Source organism: Podarcis vaucheri (assembly GCF_965113315.1).
Source record: "Podarcis vaucheri genome assembly, chromosome: 9".
NCBI classification, from domain to species: Eukaryota; Metazoa; Chordata; class Lepidosauria; order Squamata; family Lacertidae; genus Podarcis; species Podarcis vaucheri.
In genome coordinates, this window is record NC_138767.1 from 30,192,847 (window position 1) to 30,211,892 (window position 19,046).

At 42.0% G+C, this 19,046-nt stretch overlaps 1 protein-coding gene across 1 annotated transcript in view; it reads left to right on the top strand.

The window, feature by feature from the left end:
- Positions 1-2,180: 2,180 nt before the first annotated feature.
- BLTP1 (bridge-like lipid transfer protein family member 1) overlaps positions 2,181-19,046 on the top strand; it is a 101,139-nt gene continuing 84,273 nt past the window's right edge. The window contains 8 exon segments of the mRNA XM_082238478.1: positions 2,181-2,342; positions 9,106-9,232; positions 10,528-10,644; positions 12,422-12,500; positions 13,019-13,083; positions 16,172-16,358; positions 18,078-18,159; positions 18,830-19,023. Coding sequence (XP_082094604.1) covers positions 2,196-2,342; positions 9,106-9,232; positions 10,528-10,644; positions 12,422-12,500; positions 13,019-13,083; positions 16,172-16,358; positions 18,078-18,159; positions 18,830-19,023 — 998 coding nt within the window. The 5' untranslated portion in view covers positions 2,181-2,195.

The window sequence follows — 19,046 nt, forward strand, 5'->3', positions numbered from 1 at the left end:
ATTCCTATCTTTGGAGTTCATGGCCACCCCTCCCCTCTTAGCATAAGCGAGAACTACCTATAGGAAACAACATGGGAATCTAGGATTTTCGTGTGATTGGCATGGGCGGTAGGTGAAACCCCACAAATGAGAGGCTGAAAAAAGACAGGATTCTTGCTAACTGCAGGTCTTTTGTGTTTTAAAAAACAGGCATTCTCCTTAGTTTTAGAACATGTAAAATACATGTTCTGCTGAAAATGCAAATGCAGCCTATTGTTATTATTTCCATATTATGGGTTAGGTTGTCTCCGTCTTATGGCAGCCCTGCACTATAGTCCACTGCTACTAAGCGTATGTACATTCTGCGAGATAATGTACATTGCAGTGCGAGATGCACTGGTGTGCTGTACACATGATGTCACCCCCATGCTGTCCCTTGTCCCATATTATTTGTCCATCTAAAGTGCATTCTACTGGAACAGTTACAATCCTTTTGGTGCCCAGAATGCCCTTCTCAAGTTCTTGCTGGCCACATGTATATGCAGAGAGTGCTTTCTCAGGTCAACTCCTTTTGTGGCAGGCCTATTGACATTGCAGGGCTATGTTTAACTTGTCTATGGATGAAATAGGAAGCAGTACAGCAACACAGCAGCCTCTGTATACCAGTATACAGTATATATCCTCTGTATATCTGTAAATCAACACAGCTGTTCCAGCACCTGTCTCTCTCAAAAAATACAGCGCACACACACACACACACACACACACACACTGTGGAAACCGTACTTGAGGGTAGAGTAGTGGATAACACCAGTGTGCACTAATCTGAAAACACACCCATCTGATAGTAGCTGCCACGATAAGGTGTGTACAATTGCAAACTGCTATGTACAAAAGGGAATTGTGGAAGAAATGACTCCTGTGTGTTTCAAAGGCTATGTGTGTACACAGCCTAAGTTACAGGTTGTCTTGAGGCAAATAGAATACTGAATGAACCTGCAGCGTCCTGGGAGCCTGCAGTGGTTGACCCCGGCGGTGGCTTTTGGGGAGGAGGGTGATTAGCACTTTCCCTGTGTTGTGGACCATTATTAAATACTTATTAAAATAACCTGCTTTCACATGTGAGAGGAAAAGAGGGAGACTCCCATACCCTCCAACATTTATTCAATGGAAATAGGGGTGTTCCATTCCATAATAATAATTTTACTATTTATACCCCATACATCTTATTGGGTTGCCCCTGCCACTCTGCGCAGCTTCCAACTTATATAAAAACATATTAAAACATTAACAATTTTTTTTTAAAAAAACTTCCCTATGTAGGATTGCCTTCAGACGGCTCAAGGGTTGGGTAACTCCACACCCTCCAACATTTCTCCACTAAAAATAGGGACGTCCTAGGGAAAAACAGGACATTCCAGGATCATATCAGAAACTGGGACGCCTTCTCAAAATCACGGATGTCCCGGGAAAATAGGGACACTTGGAGGGTCTGGATTCCCCTAGGTGAGATAGTAGCACGTGGGGGTGCAGCAGTTTTGATGGTGAAAATGGCCAGTAGAAAAAGGGTTGATCACATCCTCCCGCCCTACGTCTGCAAAATCAGTTTTGAGTCTCCCCAGCCTGCACTTCCTTTCCTTCCTTAAAACAAGAGTTTAGTGAGAGCCTTATTGGTTGTTACATAGCGTGTTGATTAAATTGTTGCATCCACAGCCAGACAATATCTTCACTATATTTGGACCGACCAAAATGTTACAAAATAGCGAGCGAGCTTTCGAGTTATCCCGCTCTCTTTGTCAGGCTGGATGCTAAGCAGTGATTAAGAGTTCTGGGTAACTTGAAAAACTGCTTCCCCCTCGCTTTTCTTATTAATTAGGCTTCTTTGGCAGCCCCAAATAACCTCCTCCCAACCCCCAGTCAAATTGCTTTGTGCTCTAGTGACGTCCGCGCGGACGGCGCTTTCTGACGGCGGCGTAAAAGCTCAGCGTGAAAATTTCCAAGCGTACCCCGAAGCCGAGCGGCGCGCGCAGGTCTCCCCTTTTTATATACATCTATATACGCGCTTCGCTCCCTTGCTCCGCAGCCAGGGCCTCCGCCCCCCCCACCCGCGCTTCGAGTCTTCCGCGTTCCTCATTGGCTAGCAGCCTCGTTTTTGCCAACCCCCTTCTTCCGGCTGCGGCCCGCTTCTATTGGTCGGCGGGCACCGCCTGCGCCCCATGATTGGCAGGATCGGCCCTGAGGGAAGGGCTTGGGTGGAGCCCACCGGTGTTTTGCGGCGGAGGTGGAGGCGGCGCCGGTTTCCGGGTTCTTCGGGCAGGAGCCGAGCAGGGGGCTTTGGATGTAGGTGGTACCCGGACCATGGGGTAAGTGCAGAGAAAGGGCTGCCGCGCCCTGGAGCCGCGGGCCGACTCCCCCCGCACAGCAGGTAGCTGTGGGCCGGACGGAGGAGAAGAGGGGCACCGACGGAGGGGCTCCAGCCAGGCCTTCCCTGGCAGGCGAGGCTCTGCCTGGAGCAACGGGGAGGCTCCGGCGGAGGCGGCGCCTCGGGGTCGCCGGGCGTTTCTGTCAGCAGCCGGGCGAAGGGGCTCCGGTGGCTCTTCGCCTTTTCGCTGGGCTGTGCAGCCCCCCCTCCGTCGCCTGTTCGCCCGCCTCGAAGCACCCGGCCCGTCACTTTCGGGTTCGCAGGGACGTGGCCCCGAATAACGGTGCGCGTGAACGCTACACGCAAGCTCCCCGCGCGCTCTTCATTCAGACGCGACGCTTCTCGCGGGTTTGCTTGCACGTGGGGGTTTGAGACTCCCCCGTCGCGGGTGTTTAGAACGGCGCCACCCAGCAGTGGAGTTCTGCGTCTGTTGACTCTGAAGTAAATCACGGCCTGTTCAATAGGGTTGTAGCTTTAGAACAGCACATATAACGCGTATAACCTGAAGCCGTAAAAAAAAAAGAAGGTAGCAGTTCCAACCTGGATGATTAAAGTCTAAAATAACCCCCCTTCTTCCAGCCCTCTGATAAGCACCCCGATTGTCAATACTGTAAAGCAGAGCAATTTAAACCATACATTAAGGAGGTATCTAGTATGTAGGCACACTGGCTCTGAAATGAGGTTTGATATCTCTCCTTAAGTATGGAATAGTTGTGGGTTGTTACTCTCAGGGTCAAAGTTGTGCTTACAGTAAAACAAAAGTAAAAGTACATTGCTTATAATCTGAGAATTGTTGACTCTGTGTACAGGTGTGTATACAAGATGCAGCTTAACCTACTATGAACTTAGTTTATATAGTTTAAACGTTCCTGCCTTCAGTTAGTGCCCCTAGTTGTCTGTCTGTATTCTAGTTACCAACCTACACTTTACTTAAAGTAAAGGTAAAGGTAAAGGTACCCCTGCCCGAACGGGCCAGTCTTGACAGACTCTGGGGTTTGTGCGCCCATCTCACATCTATTGGCCGGGGGCCAGCGCTGTCCGGAGACACTTCCGGGTCACGTGGCCAGCGTGACAACGCTGCTCTGGCGAGCCAGAGCCGCACACGGAACGCCGTTTACCTTCCCGCTGGTAAGCGGTACCTATTTATCTACTTGCCCCCGGGGGTGCTTTCGAACTGCTAGGTTGGCAGGCGCTGGGACCGAGCAGCGGGAGCGCACCCCGCCACGGGGATTCGAACCGCCGACCTTTCGATCGGCAAGCCCTAGGCACTGAGGCTTTAGCCCACAGCGCCACCCGCGTCCCTTTACTTAAAGTACTGTATGTTTATTCTCATGTGTCACAAAATGCACTGATGTTTTAATGTAGCTGCATGGCCCTCAATCAAAGAAAAAGTTGTATTGAAGGTAAAAGTGATTTCATGAAAGAAATTCTTTATTAAAATTGGGTACATGTTTCATACTAAATGTGTGACAGCAGCCACACCCTGGGAAACCCAGTATGTTTCTGAGCACAATTCAGAGTGTTGCTACTGACCTTTAAAGCCCTAAATGGCCTTGGCCCAGAATACCTGAAGGAGTGTCTCCATCCCCATCACTCAGCCCGGACACTGAGGTCCTCCAAGGGTCTTGTGCTGGTTCCCTCACTGCGAGAAGTGAAGTTACAGGGAACCAGGCAGAGGGCCTTCTCAGTAGTGGTGACCTCCTTCTAGAACACCCTCCCTTCAGATGTCAAGGAGATAAAGAACTACACAGCTTTTAGAAGACATCTGAAGGCAGTCTTGTGTCGGGAAGTTTTTAATGTTTGGTGTTTTACTATGTTTTTATATATGCTGTAAGCTGCCCAGAGGCTGGAGAGAAACAGCCAAATGGGTGGGATATAAATAATAAAATTATTATTATAATTAATAATGTTACACTGTTTCAGCTGGCTGGCTTAAGTTGTGAGTGTGGCTGATGGGTCTCAAACCCTCAGGGAATTCCTTGTCAGCTACGACTATAGTAGAGAATCCTACTTCCACAGTTGGAGGCAGTATGCTTCTGAATACCAGTTGTTGTAAACCCTGGGAGGTGGGAGTGCTGTCATGCTCAGGTCCTGCTTGTCACCTTCCCATAGACATAAGAAGAATAATAAGAATAATAAATTTTATACGTATGCCGCCCATCTGACTGGGTTGTCCCAGCCACTCCGGGTGGCTTTCAGAAAATAAAAACATCAAACACAGCAAAACATCAAGCATTAAAAAAGTCCCTATACTGGACTGTCTTCAAATGTCTTCAAAAAGTCAGATACAGTGGTGCCCCGCAATACGAATGCCTCGCAAGACGAAAAACCCGCTAGATGAAAGGGTTTTCCGTTTTTCGATGCGCTTCGCAAGACGAATTTCCCTATGGGCTTGCTTCGCAAAACGAAAAAGTCTTGCGAGTCTTGCGATTTTTTTCGCTCCCCTTTTTCTAAGCCGCTAATAGCCTTTTAGCCGCTAAGCCTTTAATAGACGCTAAGCCGCTAATAGGGTTGCTTCGCAAGACGAAAAAACCGCTAGACCCTTATATACAGTGAGAGGGTGGGGAGGGGTATTACTCAGAAGGGTGGTGGGAATGGATGATTGGCTGATAGGTGTGGTAAACCTGTTGACGACTGTTAACAACTACAAGAACAAACTTCGTTGGTCTCTAAGGTGCCACTGGACAATTTATTATATATATATAATCTAGGAACTTCCTCTCTGCCCAGAACGTTGGAGGCTATACACCACACCCCTCAACAGTATTTATAGGAACTCAAACACCAGATTCTGCTCTGTTCCAGTAACAAGAAGCCGAAAGCACCAGCCTGAAGATGACGAGTGAGACCTCGTCGAAACGTCGCCCAGACACCCCGACTCTTACACGGGAAGACACCCGAAGACACCAAAACCTACATTCCTGTACCCGTGAAAGGGTTTTCCGTTTTGCAGGCGCTTCGCAAAACGAATTTGCCTATGGGGTTGCTTTGCAAGACGAAAAAATCTTGCGAGTCCCCGCGGGTTTTTTTCGCTCCCCCCCTTTTCCTAAGCCGCCTATCAGCTGTTCCGCTGAAAAACCCGCTTAACAGCTGATCAGGGAAAGCCGCTAGACCGCTGTAGCGCTAGTCAATGGGCTTGCTTCGCAAGACGAAAAAATCGCTAGACGACAAGAATCGCGGAACGGATTCTTTTCGTCTTGCGAGGCACCACTGTAATTCCCTTTTGATTTTGATGGAGTTTACTTTCAAAGAGACATGCATGGGATTGCACTGTACATTTGTTAGCTTTTAACTATGTGTATGTATGTAAGCAGCGTATTTGGGGCAGATGAAGAAGTTTAAGAAACAGAATGTCTTTTGTTTGTGATGGATCTTTGTGTGAGGAATTGTCAGTTAGTTTCATAACTTTTCCAGGATAGAAGTACAGCAGCTAGTGCATCATTGAACCAAACAAATGTTCTCTAGTCTTAGTGAGAGTGGCTTCTTTCACCTTATGCTTCTGTTAATATGAACAGCGGTTTCCTTTTCCTTTTGCTATTTAGCACAGCACCAATAAGTTTTTTTTTGTGAGGCCAACAGTTCTTAATTCTTTCAATGTTTTCAACAAAGTATATGTGTAAAGTATATAACAGATGAGATATGGATGCCTCCCCTGTCTTATCTAGTGTATCTTTTGGTTTAATAAAGTCACCAGCTATCCATCCACTTGTAATCTTTGGCACAACATACGCAAGTTCTCCTGGTTCAATAAGGTTAAGAGGAAACAAACCCACGTCAAGGCTGCAATCTTATTGTTTATACAAAACAAAGTATTATTGAACTAAGTGGAAACTTTGTTATGAGCAAATATGCATAGAATGGTGCTTCTTGAATGCACATCATAAATCTGCTTTCTTGCAATTGCATGCATGCATAATTCTTAGTGTTGACTATCAGTTCTGGGGATCAGTCAAACAACTGTCTTTTGGCTTTTCTGGAATCTTGATGTCAGTGTTCTTGCTTTTGATCTCTTTATCTCCTGTTTGAGAGAAGAAGCATCTGTCTGTTTGTCTTTGGTGTGGTTGGGGAACTCTAATATTGTGTTCTTGTCTTTATGATGGTTACTGTGATGAGTGCCCCCTTTAAAAAACACGTTCCCTTGAGCAAAATATTAAAATGGTAAGTTTGTGGATTATGGAGGGGAGTCTTCACTTAATTTATTGGTATTAATTTTTACCAAGGCTCTCAAGGCCTTTTGCAATTTTGTGTGTCTAGCGGGGGGAAAGATAGAAAAGATAGGATAATGAAAAAGCTGGTCAGTGGATGTCTGTTCTGGAACTGATGGTATGAGCTTTTTTGTGGACTTGCAGGTGCTGCGGTGATGATGAATGTGATTTTTGCCTTACTCATCTTCCAGTACAGTATAGTCCCGTTTAACATTACATTACATAGCTGTGGGTACAACACCTAAGAGAATCCATTTACCAACCTCCAGATATCATTTGAAATTACAACAAGTTCTGTTTTTTCAGTTCTAATATTACGACTGCAGCTGGTAAGAAAAGTATTTTGAATTACATTGCTATCTAATGTGGCAGTAAATATTTTTCTGTTCTAAAATGTCCTACAACTTGGCCTTTTGAGGCAATACCTTTGCCAAGATAACTAACGCTGCTTCCTCTACTGACCCTTCCACAGCTAAACAAACAGAGTTCTTCTTTCTGTTTATATTTTTCATGATGGAAAAAGGAAGCAAACAAAAACATGTAAATGCCAAGTAGTATGAAGTGTTGTTAGAATACCATTGAGTTTTGTGAGAGAATAACATTAATAAACTTGGGGAAGTGCTCAAAGAACAGACTGCAAACACAGAAAACTTAACTATAGTTGGTATTTAGCATAAAAAGACTGAAAATATATTTGAGTACACTTAGAGCTTCATAGCATTTTAAAGAACTGGGTCTGTCTTATCATCTAAACACATAAATCACATAGATGCTAGAATTTTAAAAACATTTCCTTCAGTGGCTGTCTTCAGTCTACATCACTACTGAGTCTATTTTCTCAACCTTTTCCACAGTTAGAGAGCTTTCCCCCTAATAGTCTTATAGCAATGACCTGTTTATTGAGCTTAGACATTGGTTATTTAATTAATGCATTATTATTTGTTTGTGCAGAGGGTGGATGATGGTGGGTCAAAGGAAGTGTTACCACACACTTTCCAGTGTATTTTTCCATCACAAAAAGTCCTTATCACAAAAAGTCCAGTCTTTTGAAGAAGCTGGTTTGTTGCACAATATCTCCCAATCATTTATAATCATGCAACCTGAATTTGCTCTTCTGTGATTGAATCCCACCCAATAAGCCCAACTGCAAAAGACTGAAAACCATAGCAATGAATATAGTGGTTGTGTATGCTTGGAAGCTTACCATTGTTCAAAAGGTTCCCTTTCAGAAAGTGCCCCACAGAACCCTAAACTTTGCTTTACATTTTCCAAAGTCAGTAATCTGGCACACAAGCTTTTTTGAGCTTTCTTCCTATTATGAAAAGCAAATGCAAGGGAGTTGGGTTCTGATGCTGAATGAAACAGTTCTGGGAACAAAGATTTAAAGTTCCCAACACCACTCCCACAGACCACACTCCTGATCCAGCTTCGAGCAGACTTGAGAGACAAATACGTAGGGCCAACTAAAATCCAGTGAATTTTATGAAGTGAAATTTTATGAAAAAATTATACCACAACATATCTGTTAGTCTTTAAGGTGCATCAGGTTCTTGCAGCAGACAAATAAGGCTACTTTTGGTAACTTATTTTGAAGTTGTTCCTTGGTCAGAAGAACACTTTTTCCTTGAGACTTGCCTGCATGTATTGTTTGCTATTAAAGGAAAGGATTTGGTAGGCTATTTGTGACTTTGTGCTCTCAGAAATATGTCAGAACAAGTGGAAAAATGAAAGGTATTCTTGCCCTTTAATTGCAAGAAATACTGCACTTTGTGATACAAACAGGAGTCCAAATAGAACAGTAGAAAAAAAGCTTAGCTAATGTTTTTGTTTACATTACTGTGAAGTTGAGCTAAAGCAAAAATATGCTAGAGCTAACATTGGCTGGGATTCCAGCTCTATGTACAAAATGGGTTTAACTGTACTACTTCCTGCTAATCACACCTAATTATTGTAATGAGGTCAAAAGATTGTATAAAAGGTTTAGAATGCCGTCTCAGTGTAGAATGTGTTTAAAGGTGCTTTTGAGAAACATTGGTTGTTAGGACATAAAATATTATCTTCAGGAGAAAAAAAGTATGTAAACATCACTGAGAAAGGAAGTCTTTTTAGCATGGGAAAGGCAACAAAATTCCAAGCCAATGAACTGTGTCACGCAGAGAACTTGACCAAAGAACTCTTGCAAGTGATAACAGTGCAAGCACTTCAGATCTTGAAAACATTACCTTCCTCTTCTTTCTTGACAATGTCATAGAACTTGCTAATTCTATCATGATTTTAACATGTGCTTACTGCCACAATTCTGTGCACACTTATATGGGAATAATTGAACACAGTGGGACTTGCTATAGAGTGGGCAATCATAGGATCAGAGAGCTTATAAAGTTTAAAACTGTTTGAAACTCATTAGATATATCCAGAGTAAAACATGTGCAGATGCTTTGTAATAAGGAATGAAGCTACTTCATAACTTTGAAAAGTAATTATTTTTTCTCTCTTCAGTCATCTCGACCCTATTGCAACATTCTAGCAATGGATACAAGAAACGAAAGTAACATTGTTCCCAGTATCACCCAGTTGGAAAATTTCCTTACTGAACATGACTCCAATGTTGTTTGGCTTCTTGTTGGTATGTAACAGTTGTCTTGTTGAATATTTCATGTATTTTGAATGCTGTGAAATATCCCATCTTAAATACATACATCCAAAACAAACATGCTATACTGGTTAATTGGAAAAGTTGGAGCAAAACATTGCTTTTTAAACTACTGAACAGTGGTCTCTTCCCAGTTTGCCGTTTTTGTGGGGACTGCTGAGGCTAAATCAGTAGAGCTTATTTGCCTAAGAAGTTCTGTCCCTTTGCATACACAACTCATTGGCTGAGAGCCAACATGCATAATTTGCAGCATTGTCAGTGCGTCAGAGGAGCAGTTTGTGATTTGGAATACAATGCTGCAACAATATCTGAGACAAAGCTGGTATCGTTGTAACTGCTACTATTATTATTATCATTATTACAATAATTATACATCACTTCTTATTTGCAAAGTGCTTTACTGTTTTATTGTATTCAACCCCACTGCTGTTCCATTTTATATATAGGAAAGAGGGGTTGAGCAATAGTGGTTTGACTAAGGCCAAATAATGACTGTTCACATGTAACAGTGCACCATAGTTTAGTGTTATGTGCAGAAGTACGCGTCCCCTCACTTCCGGTATAATATGAGGAGATAGAAGGCATTTGCTTCCAGTTTGAACTGTGTTTGTCATTGTGTCTGAATCTGGACAAATTATATTAGTGTTAAATATGCTATATTAAAACAAGCCAACTTCGGACTGTTATTAATTATTGTGGTTTGTTTGAGTAAGCCATATTTCACACTAACCACAGTTTCTGGCTTGGACATAACAAACTCTGGTAAGTTGCGTCCATTTCAGGTTACGTCTTTTCAAGTTGCGCCCCACAGCAACAAGGAAGTACCGGAATGGTTATTTCTGGGTTTCGCCGCTCGTGCATGTGTAGAAGTGCTATATTGCGCTGCGCACATGTGTTGACGCGGTGCTTCTGGATGCGAACGCTTCGAGTTGCGGATGTGCTTCTGCAATGGATTACGTCCGCAACTCAAGGTTCCATTGTAAATGTTTCCACTCTCCCTCTAACTTTGCTAAGGAGAAGTGGGAACAATAAGAAGCCAAGGTTCATACTTGCAGTGCTAAAAAATGGTTTAATATTGTGTGATAAATGGACCCAAAGCAGAGGTGTCCAGGGCTCCCATACAGCAGTTTAGCCCTCTCTGGCCCATAATGAAGAGATTCAAATGCTACAGCTGGGTTTGTGTGTGTGTTTTTCAATACAATTGTTCTTTTATCTTTCATAATAATGCATTTGCACTTTTTTGGAACGTATGATCATTTCTTTTGCAGCTACAATTTTGTCCTGTGGCTGGATAATTTATCTAACCTATTACAATTCCCGGAACATTGGCCTTATTTTGACATTGGTTCTTAATAGATTACATAAAAATGGCTACATCCATATTGGTAAGTGTTCTTGGAAATATATACTATTGAATACATACTGAAATATTGTGTTAATAATAGAATGCACCATCTAGCCAACGTTAGATGTCTTTAAGTTTTGTAGCTTTCAGTAAGAGAGAGATGTAAGTACATGCTTAGCTGTCCCACTGACATCCGTGTGATAGGCAGTGCAATCCTATACCCAAATTACTTTAGGTGAGAGATCTGTGGCTACTACAATGGCAGCATGACCACAGTATCCTATATGTGTCCATATAGGAGGAGAAGAGAAAGCACACAACTAGGAAATATAAAAATTACATATGAAAGCCTGTAAGTGGCAACCAGTTAGAAACTGCATTGGCAATTATGCTTACATGTGGCCAAAACGCAGAAGACATGGAGGAAGCCAGTGAACTAATGACTGCAAGGATATGCACCGACACACTTCCTGCATCACAATACACCATGATGCCATAACCAGAGGCGTAGCGTGGGGGGTGCAGGGGGGGGGCGGCCGCACCGGGCGCAACATCTGGGGGCGCGCTCGCACTTGCAGCTCTCTGCTCCTACCTGGCTCACTCACTCTCACTGCAGTGCTGGCTGTGCGAATCCGATCCGAGCCGCTGGGTCGCCGCCCACTGGGGGGGGTGCCAGGCGTGCGGTGCGGAGAGAGAGCGAGGGACTATCTGGGGGAGGGACAGTGCAGCGGCCGCCCAGCGCAGTGCTGAGCGCGGGAGAGAACCACACCAGACCAGACCAGGCAGCAGCAAAAAGAAGATGGCAGCGGCGGCAGGTTAGGGGGCGCAAATTACTTGCCTTGCCCCGGGTTAGGGGGCGCAAATTACTTGCCTTGCCCCGGGTGCTGACAACCCACGCTACGCCGCTGGCCATAACACCCAATTTTTCTGCTTCAGTGATGTAGTCAGCATCACTGTTACCATGGGAGGCCAGGCATTACTACAGGCAAGGATTCAAGTCATTTATGCTCCTCACAAGCATAGTATGCAAAGGGAAGGATAGAGGCCACACAGTACAGCACCTATATAATTCCCACAGCAGTACATCTGCAGAGAGCACGGACAATTTTCCTAGTTTTGTATAGCGACGATGGTGTGCTGTGATAGGGTTAGAGGTTACATCATCCTGTGTTTTTGATTGTGGTGACATGGTTAGGGCAGTTGACACAGCGTACCTCTTCTCTATATTTTTATTTCCCACCCATTAAAGTAAATGGCAGGGAATTTTCTTTAGCTAGGTCTGCGGCTGGCATAAAATTGCACTTTTGATGGGGACAAGGCTGTGAATTGAAGTGTTATTTGATATGTGCTTCTCACCAGCCATTCCTGCTGCGATGTTTTAATTCAGGGATCAGCAAACTTTTTCAGCAGGGGGCTGGTCCACTGTCCCTCAGACCTTGTGGGGGGCCAGACTTTATTTTTTTTTTGGGGGGGGATGAACGAATTTCTATGCCTCACAAATAACCCAGAGATGCATTTTAATTAAAAGGACACATTCTACTCATGTAAAAACACGCTGATTCTAGACCGTCTGTGGGCCGGATTTAGAAGGCTATTGGGCTGGATCCGGCCCCCAGGCCTTAGTTTGCCTACCCATGCTTTAATTTTTGCCCTTCCACTGACATATCTGAGAAGTTCTATGGTATATCTTGAATTTGGCAAATGTAGCCCCTTGCCAATGGAGTATAATATTGCACTTTTCATCTAGCTAAAGTAACAAAAATTTGTGCTAATAATGTTGATGATGTGACTTACCAGAAATCTTACTTTTAATATAGGTTCCTTCTCATTCTCTGTCCTGTCTGGAAAAGTCATGGTTCGTGAAATATATTACATTACAGAAGATATGTCTATTAGGTACTTAACCTTGCTTACCATTTGTTTCAAAATAGTGGTTGTTTTAAAATGTTTCTTCATCCTCATATAATGCTAGGCTCTAATATGCTTTGGATGATGCATTCCATTTTGACATCAGTAGTGGTAGAAAAAGCATGAACACAGGGTAAAGTTAGCCATTTCTGTAAAAATATGAGAACTTCTTAAATGGTCTCTATCTTTCTCTTGTTTAAGATAGTGAGCTCCCTATGCTGGTAACATTCACTTTCATCTTTGGGCTAGAGCATAGAGGATTAATGGCAGATAGTGATGAGTGACAGTGAGTCAGGTGGTTTATGGTGCTTTTTAAGGTTCTGAAAGAGGAACCATAAATACATTTATAAAAACCAAAATGGCAGTTTGTTAGTTTTTGCATTGTTTGAAATAGTTTTTAAATTCACTGAAGCTGGTCTGGGACTGTAATAAATTTCATTTCATTTCAAATTCGTTATATATAACAAGAGTACTTATTATTTCTAATTGTGTAAAAATATTTTCAGAATCCAAGATGGCTTTATTATATTTCGTTGGTGGAAGATGTACAATCCAAAGCAGAAGCAACATGGTAAGTTTTCACCCAAAAAAGAGACATGTTACTGGATTTTCTGTTGAAGGAGCAATTCTGCATGGGTTGAATAAATAGTGTTTGTATGTTACAAAAACAAATTATTCTTATAAATATTCAGTAAAGCAAAAAAAAAAAAAACAACCCCAAAAAATTAAATAGCTTTTAAAGGTTAAATGGTGTATATCTTCTTAATTTAGTAGCTTACTCTTATCAGAGGCAGTATTTCCATGCTGGAGCTGGGCTGAATTAATATTTTCTTTTAGTGCTTCTCTGGTCTTGCATTTTAATTATTCCCCTGTGGCTCATACGTTAATAAAATTCTACCTGCATCTCTATGGTTACATGAGTTTCAGTTCATTTGAGGTATCCTAACTTGTAAGGATTGCAGCATGGTTATTTAAGAGGTTTTAAGCAGGCAAATGCACCAGTCATGTCTCAAATTAAAAAGAAAGTAGAATAACGTAAGAGGAGATTTGCTGGTTGGGCCAAAGTTCCATCTGATTTACCTTTCTAAAAGTAGCTAGTTGAATACCTCTGGGAACCTTTCAAATAGGTCATGAAAGCAGCTGCTCCCCCCCCCCCCTTTGTTTCTAGCATCTGGTATTCAGAGGTATAGTGTACTTGGAAGCAGGGGTTTCACAGGTCTTCAAATAGCTATATAGGCATTGATAGACTTATCCTTAATGAATTTATCTTACTCACTCCTAAAGCTGTCAAAGCTAGTAGCCTAATCACAAACTGTGCCAGATCCCAGCTCCTCCAGAACTGTAGCATAATTACAACAAATTAAAGAAAACTTACTGATAGTAAAAACAACCTGTACGCTCTGTAGCCTCTTAATGTCTTTTAAAAAATACTTAAAGCATTTTATCTTTTAAATGACAGCTGCATGTGAATCTCTAATCTGAAATCAGAAAAGATACAGACCTTTAATTTATTTCACAAACTTTTAATGACTAATTGGATTTGTTTATTTCCTATACCGCAGCTTTGAAGTTGAAAACATACTAAAAAATTTAAATGATAGCACTGTCCTTTATTGCTTGTGGCAATAACTTTGCTGCATTGCATTGAAATGTAAAGAAAGCATTCAAAATTAGTAATTAGTATTTTGCTATCTATACGGGCCATTGTGAGCTAGAAGTAGGTTTTCACTTTTGTCTCTGTAGGTAAGTGCAGAAAGAAGTGGTTGGCAAGATAATAATCTACTTTAATAGACCCAGTTTACTGGATTATCAAAGGAGTTCATGTCTCTTGAGTAAATAAGTAATAGGGCTGTCTTAAAGAAAGAAAGAAAAACTAGTTAATTATAACCACATTGTTTTAACTAGGTCATAGCTTTTGAAAATGTAGATGTGATATATCATTAATGTGCTTCATTATTATATAGAAGAACATCTGAAGAACCCTCTTGCATCAGACCAAAAGCTATGTAGTCCAACATTCTGTTTTTATACTGCCCACCCAGATGTCTGTCTTGACACCAGGACAGTAGAAATCTTCTGCTTGTGTATCCCAGCAAGTGGTATTCAGATTCATATGATCATTTATAGTTTTGAATGTTGTCTTTTGAATTTATGACGTGAATTGAGTTATTTGGCAGTTTTAAACGGTTTCTTTGTCAGCCAGGGGTTGCCAATTTTTTGGGACCAGTTGGCACATTTGGAATTCTGAGAAAGTGTTGTGGGTGCTGGTTATGAAATGGGTGCTCTGGGGGTGTGGCATAAAACAAATGGCTACTGTGAGACCATGGCAGTGAGGGTGTGGCATAATGGCAGCTACATCTAAAAAGAAGAGGAAAAGAAGCAGAACCACAAAATGGTGCAGTCATGACCCATCAGCGGGGGGGGGGGGGGAGTTTCTACCTTGTTACAGACTGGCAGAGAAGGGACAAAACTCTTACGCATTTCTGTGTTGAGTGTGAAGCATTAGACTTGCGTCCTCTGGTAGCCTGCTTTGTCAGCTCAATTGCCTGAATGGAATTTCATGCACTCACTTGCTGTGGCTACTAGGCTGGGACTTAAACACAAAGCTTGCCTTTTGTCGTATATGGTAACCCAGTGCTATTGGGCGGCAGTATAAGCTATACATATAATGAGTAAACATGACTGTAGAAACAGGCTGAATGAGGATACGAGAACAAAAAGTTATTATGCAGTAAATCTTTAAGATCTCACCAGGTTCTTCGTTGCTTCCTTAGCTATTTGTAATACACTTCAGCTTTTTCTGTCTATTGCTAAGGAGATTTCCAGTCACTGTCACAGTGTGGGTTTTTATATACCGTATTTTTCGCCCTATAGGACGCAGTTTTCCCCCTCCAAAAATGAAGGGGAAATCTGTGTGCGTCCTATGGGGCGAATATAGGTTTTCGCTGAAGCTTGGAGAGCGAGAGGGGTCCGTGCGCACCAACCCCTCTCGCTCTCCAGGCTTCAGGAAGCTATCAGCAAGCCCGGGGAGCCCGCGGGAGTTCGCGCGGGGCTCCCCACACTGCGGATAGCAGCCTGCCCCCCGGCGCGCGGGGTGCCCTGAAGCAGAGCGCCCCGCGCGCCAGGCAGACATCGGCCAGCCCCACAAGCTCGGGGGACAGCGGGGAGGCGCAGCGCCACCATCCCGCTGTTCCCCGACCTGGTTTTGGGGGGGGAAATAAAGGGAACATTTTTTCCTTTATTTCCCCCCCAAAAAATTAGGGGCGTCCTATTGGACGGAGTGTCCTATGGGACGAAAAATACGGTAATTAAACCATTTATTTTAAAAGTAGCCTACCTGCCCATGTAGGCCTAAGACAATCTATGTAATTCTTCCTTACTTTAGTGCTAGGATGTAATAGGGGGAAGCCACAGGTGAAACGGTGAGTAGTTATTTACAGGCCTCAACTTCAGTTTGTTAGTCATTCATACTGGCTTATAATTCTCCCAAAAGTTCACTTTTAAAGCTTTGGGCATTTGTATACCTCTGTTACTTCATTACTCTATAAATTTGTTAGTATACATATTTTTGTGTGTGTACTACTGTTTTTACAAAACAAGTGTGTTCGTTTTCTGAGGCTGTCTCATGAAAAGCCCCCCTGTTTTGTTGCACTTTACAGACCCAAAGGCAGAAACAAGATTGTATATCATGGTCAATGATTTTGAATTTCATGTGTATAACCGTTCTGACCTTTATGGGCAACTTCAGGAATTATTTGGTTTGGATCCAACCATAATTCCTCCCAAGAAAGAGGAAGAGAAAGCACGAGAAAATGGGAGAGAACGAACACACACAAATCTGGAAAGGTACAGCTATTTATTCACTTGACTATCTATTTGAATGTTGTGTCAGATTGAGTTATTTCATTTTGCGTTTTTGTTCAGTTGATTTACTAGCCTCTTCCTTGAAGACCATAAAGTAGCACCTTCTTCTTACTTTAAAGAGTATGTTTGAACATAAACTGCTCTATTTTTTAAGGCCACTCAGCCACATAAACTCTTCAGGCTTTTAGGTGATAGTTTGATATTGGAAAATCTAATCCTCTGGAATGTGGAATATGGCACAGAGCATTGCTTGTTCAACATAGTTGGGACATGCACTTTTACTATATACACCTCTGTCAGAACTGAACGGTGCCACTATTGAAGTAAGAGTAGCAGTATTTGTTAACTTTATTATTCCCTTTTTTAATAAAAAAAGTTTTTGTTTTGTTTTGACATGATCTAACTCTCTGACGCGGGTGGCGCTGTGGGTTAAACCACAGAGCCTAGGACTTGCCGATCAGAAGGTCGGCGGTTCGAATCCCCGTGACGGGGTGAGCTCCTGTTGCTCGGTCCCTGCTCCTGCCAACCAAGTAGTTCGAAAGCACATCAAAGTGCAAGTAGATAAATAGGTACTGCTTCAGCGGGAAGGTAAACGGCGTTTCCATGCGCTGCTCTGGTTCCCCAGAAGCGGCTTAGTCATGCTGGCCACATGACCCGGAAGCTGTACGCCGGCTCCCTCGGCCAATAAAGCGAGATGAGTGCCGCAACCCCAGAGTCAGCCACGACTGGATCTAATGGTCAGGTGTCCCTTTACCTTTACCTAACTCTCTACCTGTGGAAGGGACACTGTGTTTATGCGTTCGTGTGTGTCCACTGTCCCATTTAATGTGGGAATAAGTGACAGTGGTGCCCAGTCTGTGAAATCATTTATTTCATGAGAACTGGATAGATACTATCTTGGGTACATTTAGTTATCAGATTAAGGTACTCTTGTTTAGACAGCTATGTTTCAATTTTTTGTTTTATTCTTTGTCTCAGATCTTTGCTACTTTTTTGTCGGTATTGTTTTGGCAGCTTTTTGTGTTTTAAATTGTTCGTGCTTTTATTGTTATTATCAATTGCTAGCTGCCCTGAGGGTCCTATTGGTATGGAAGGTGTAGGATGACAACAATTTTATAAGTAAATAAATGGGGGCATAAAATAGAAAATGAGTTTTAGAATGCTGGTAATGGCCTTGCATATTGCAGTTGCAGTTACTTTTAAAGGTCGATGGAATTACCTGCATCTGTTCTGTTTTGTGTTTCTCTTTAGAGTAATTGTAATTAACTTCAGCAGAGAGCATTTCCAGGGGTTTAATGGCCTAAGAGAATTACCCAAATCAGTCACTTTCGTGCAATAGATGACTGCTATAAAGTCATTTTTGCTTAAGTAAAAATTGGAGAAAGGAAATGTTACTGCGTAATGCCTAGATGGAAGCAGCAGAAACCCCTTCCTTGTATCACATCTTGTGAAGCTGTGAGACTCCCCATTATTAATAAATAAATAAATAAGTTGATAGGTTGGTATGTTGTGTGCACTTGGTTTTTTAATGTACTCAGTAAAACTCTTGTGTTTTCTGTAGTCAGTTTCAATATGCTTTAGAGTATCAGGAATTTGATTCCATTTCCTTTTTTGTCTGACTTCCATGTATGTTTGGGGCATCAGTGAAATATTTTTTTGAATGTGCTAATTATATAAATCTAAGTATGTTTCCATCCTCAGTGTTAAAGTAAAAAGTGAATCGCACGACCCTTCATCATCATGGAGATCTCTTATTCCTGTGATCAAAGTCAATGTCAGCACAGTAAGTGAAATATTCTGTTGTGTTTACAGATTACCTGGTTTTTTCCTCTGCAGTTCGAAGACCTACTTTAGTAGCAATTTATAATATTTTACTTTTATATAATAAAAAAATTAATTTAGGCAGCATAAGAAGTTTGTCACATGGCTTCCTTAGGGTTCTGAATAAGTCTTTCAGAAATTGATTTCTTTATACCTTAGTTTCTGGAAGGACATTATAAGAGTTTGGTGAGGGATTGCTATTAGATGGCTTGGAGAAATTATGATTTCCTTGTGGAAATTAGGATCAATATGTTGCAAAGAGAATAGCCCTGTTTGCAGTGGCAGCCCCATAACTGAGATGTATTTTATTCTCAAACAAATATGCAAATTGTAAATGCCATTCATTGATTGACCTGGATTTAAAATCATGCTTGTTGTGTCCTTGAGTCTAATCTTCTTGTTCTAAATGTTGTGTTTTTAGTACAAAAACCTTGCTGTTTTCAAGTGTAATAACCTTTCATTAAGAAATAAATCCCAATTATTCTGGTTATAAGTTTGCAACACTAATGGGCTGCTCAGGACTGATTATAGTCCTAACTGGAGAGAATACCAATAATAAAGAAATAATTGAGAAGGATGACTTTTATGACGATGAATTAAAAGCTAACATTTAATTGTCTTACTCATTTAAGGGTCGTTTAGCCTTTGGGAATCATTATCAGCCTCAAACCATCTGCATTAACTTTGATGATGCTTTCTTAACATATACCACAAAACCACCTTCAAGTCACCTTGATCAATTTATGCACATTGTGAAAGGAAAACTGGAAAATGTGAGGGTTATGCTTGTTCCAAGTCCAAGATACGTTGGCCTTCAAAATGATGAGTAAGTGTTTACAGTTTATGTAG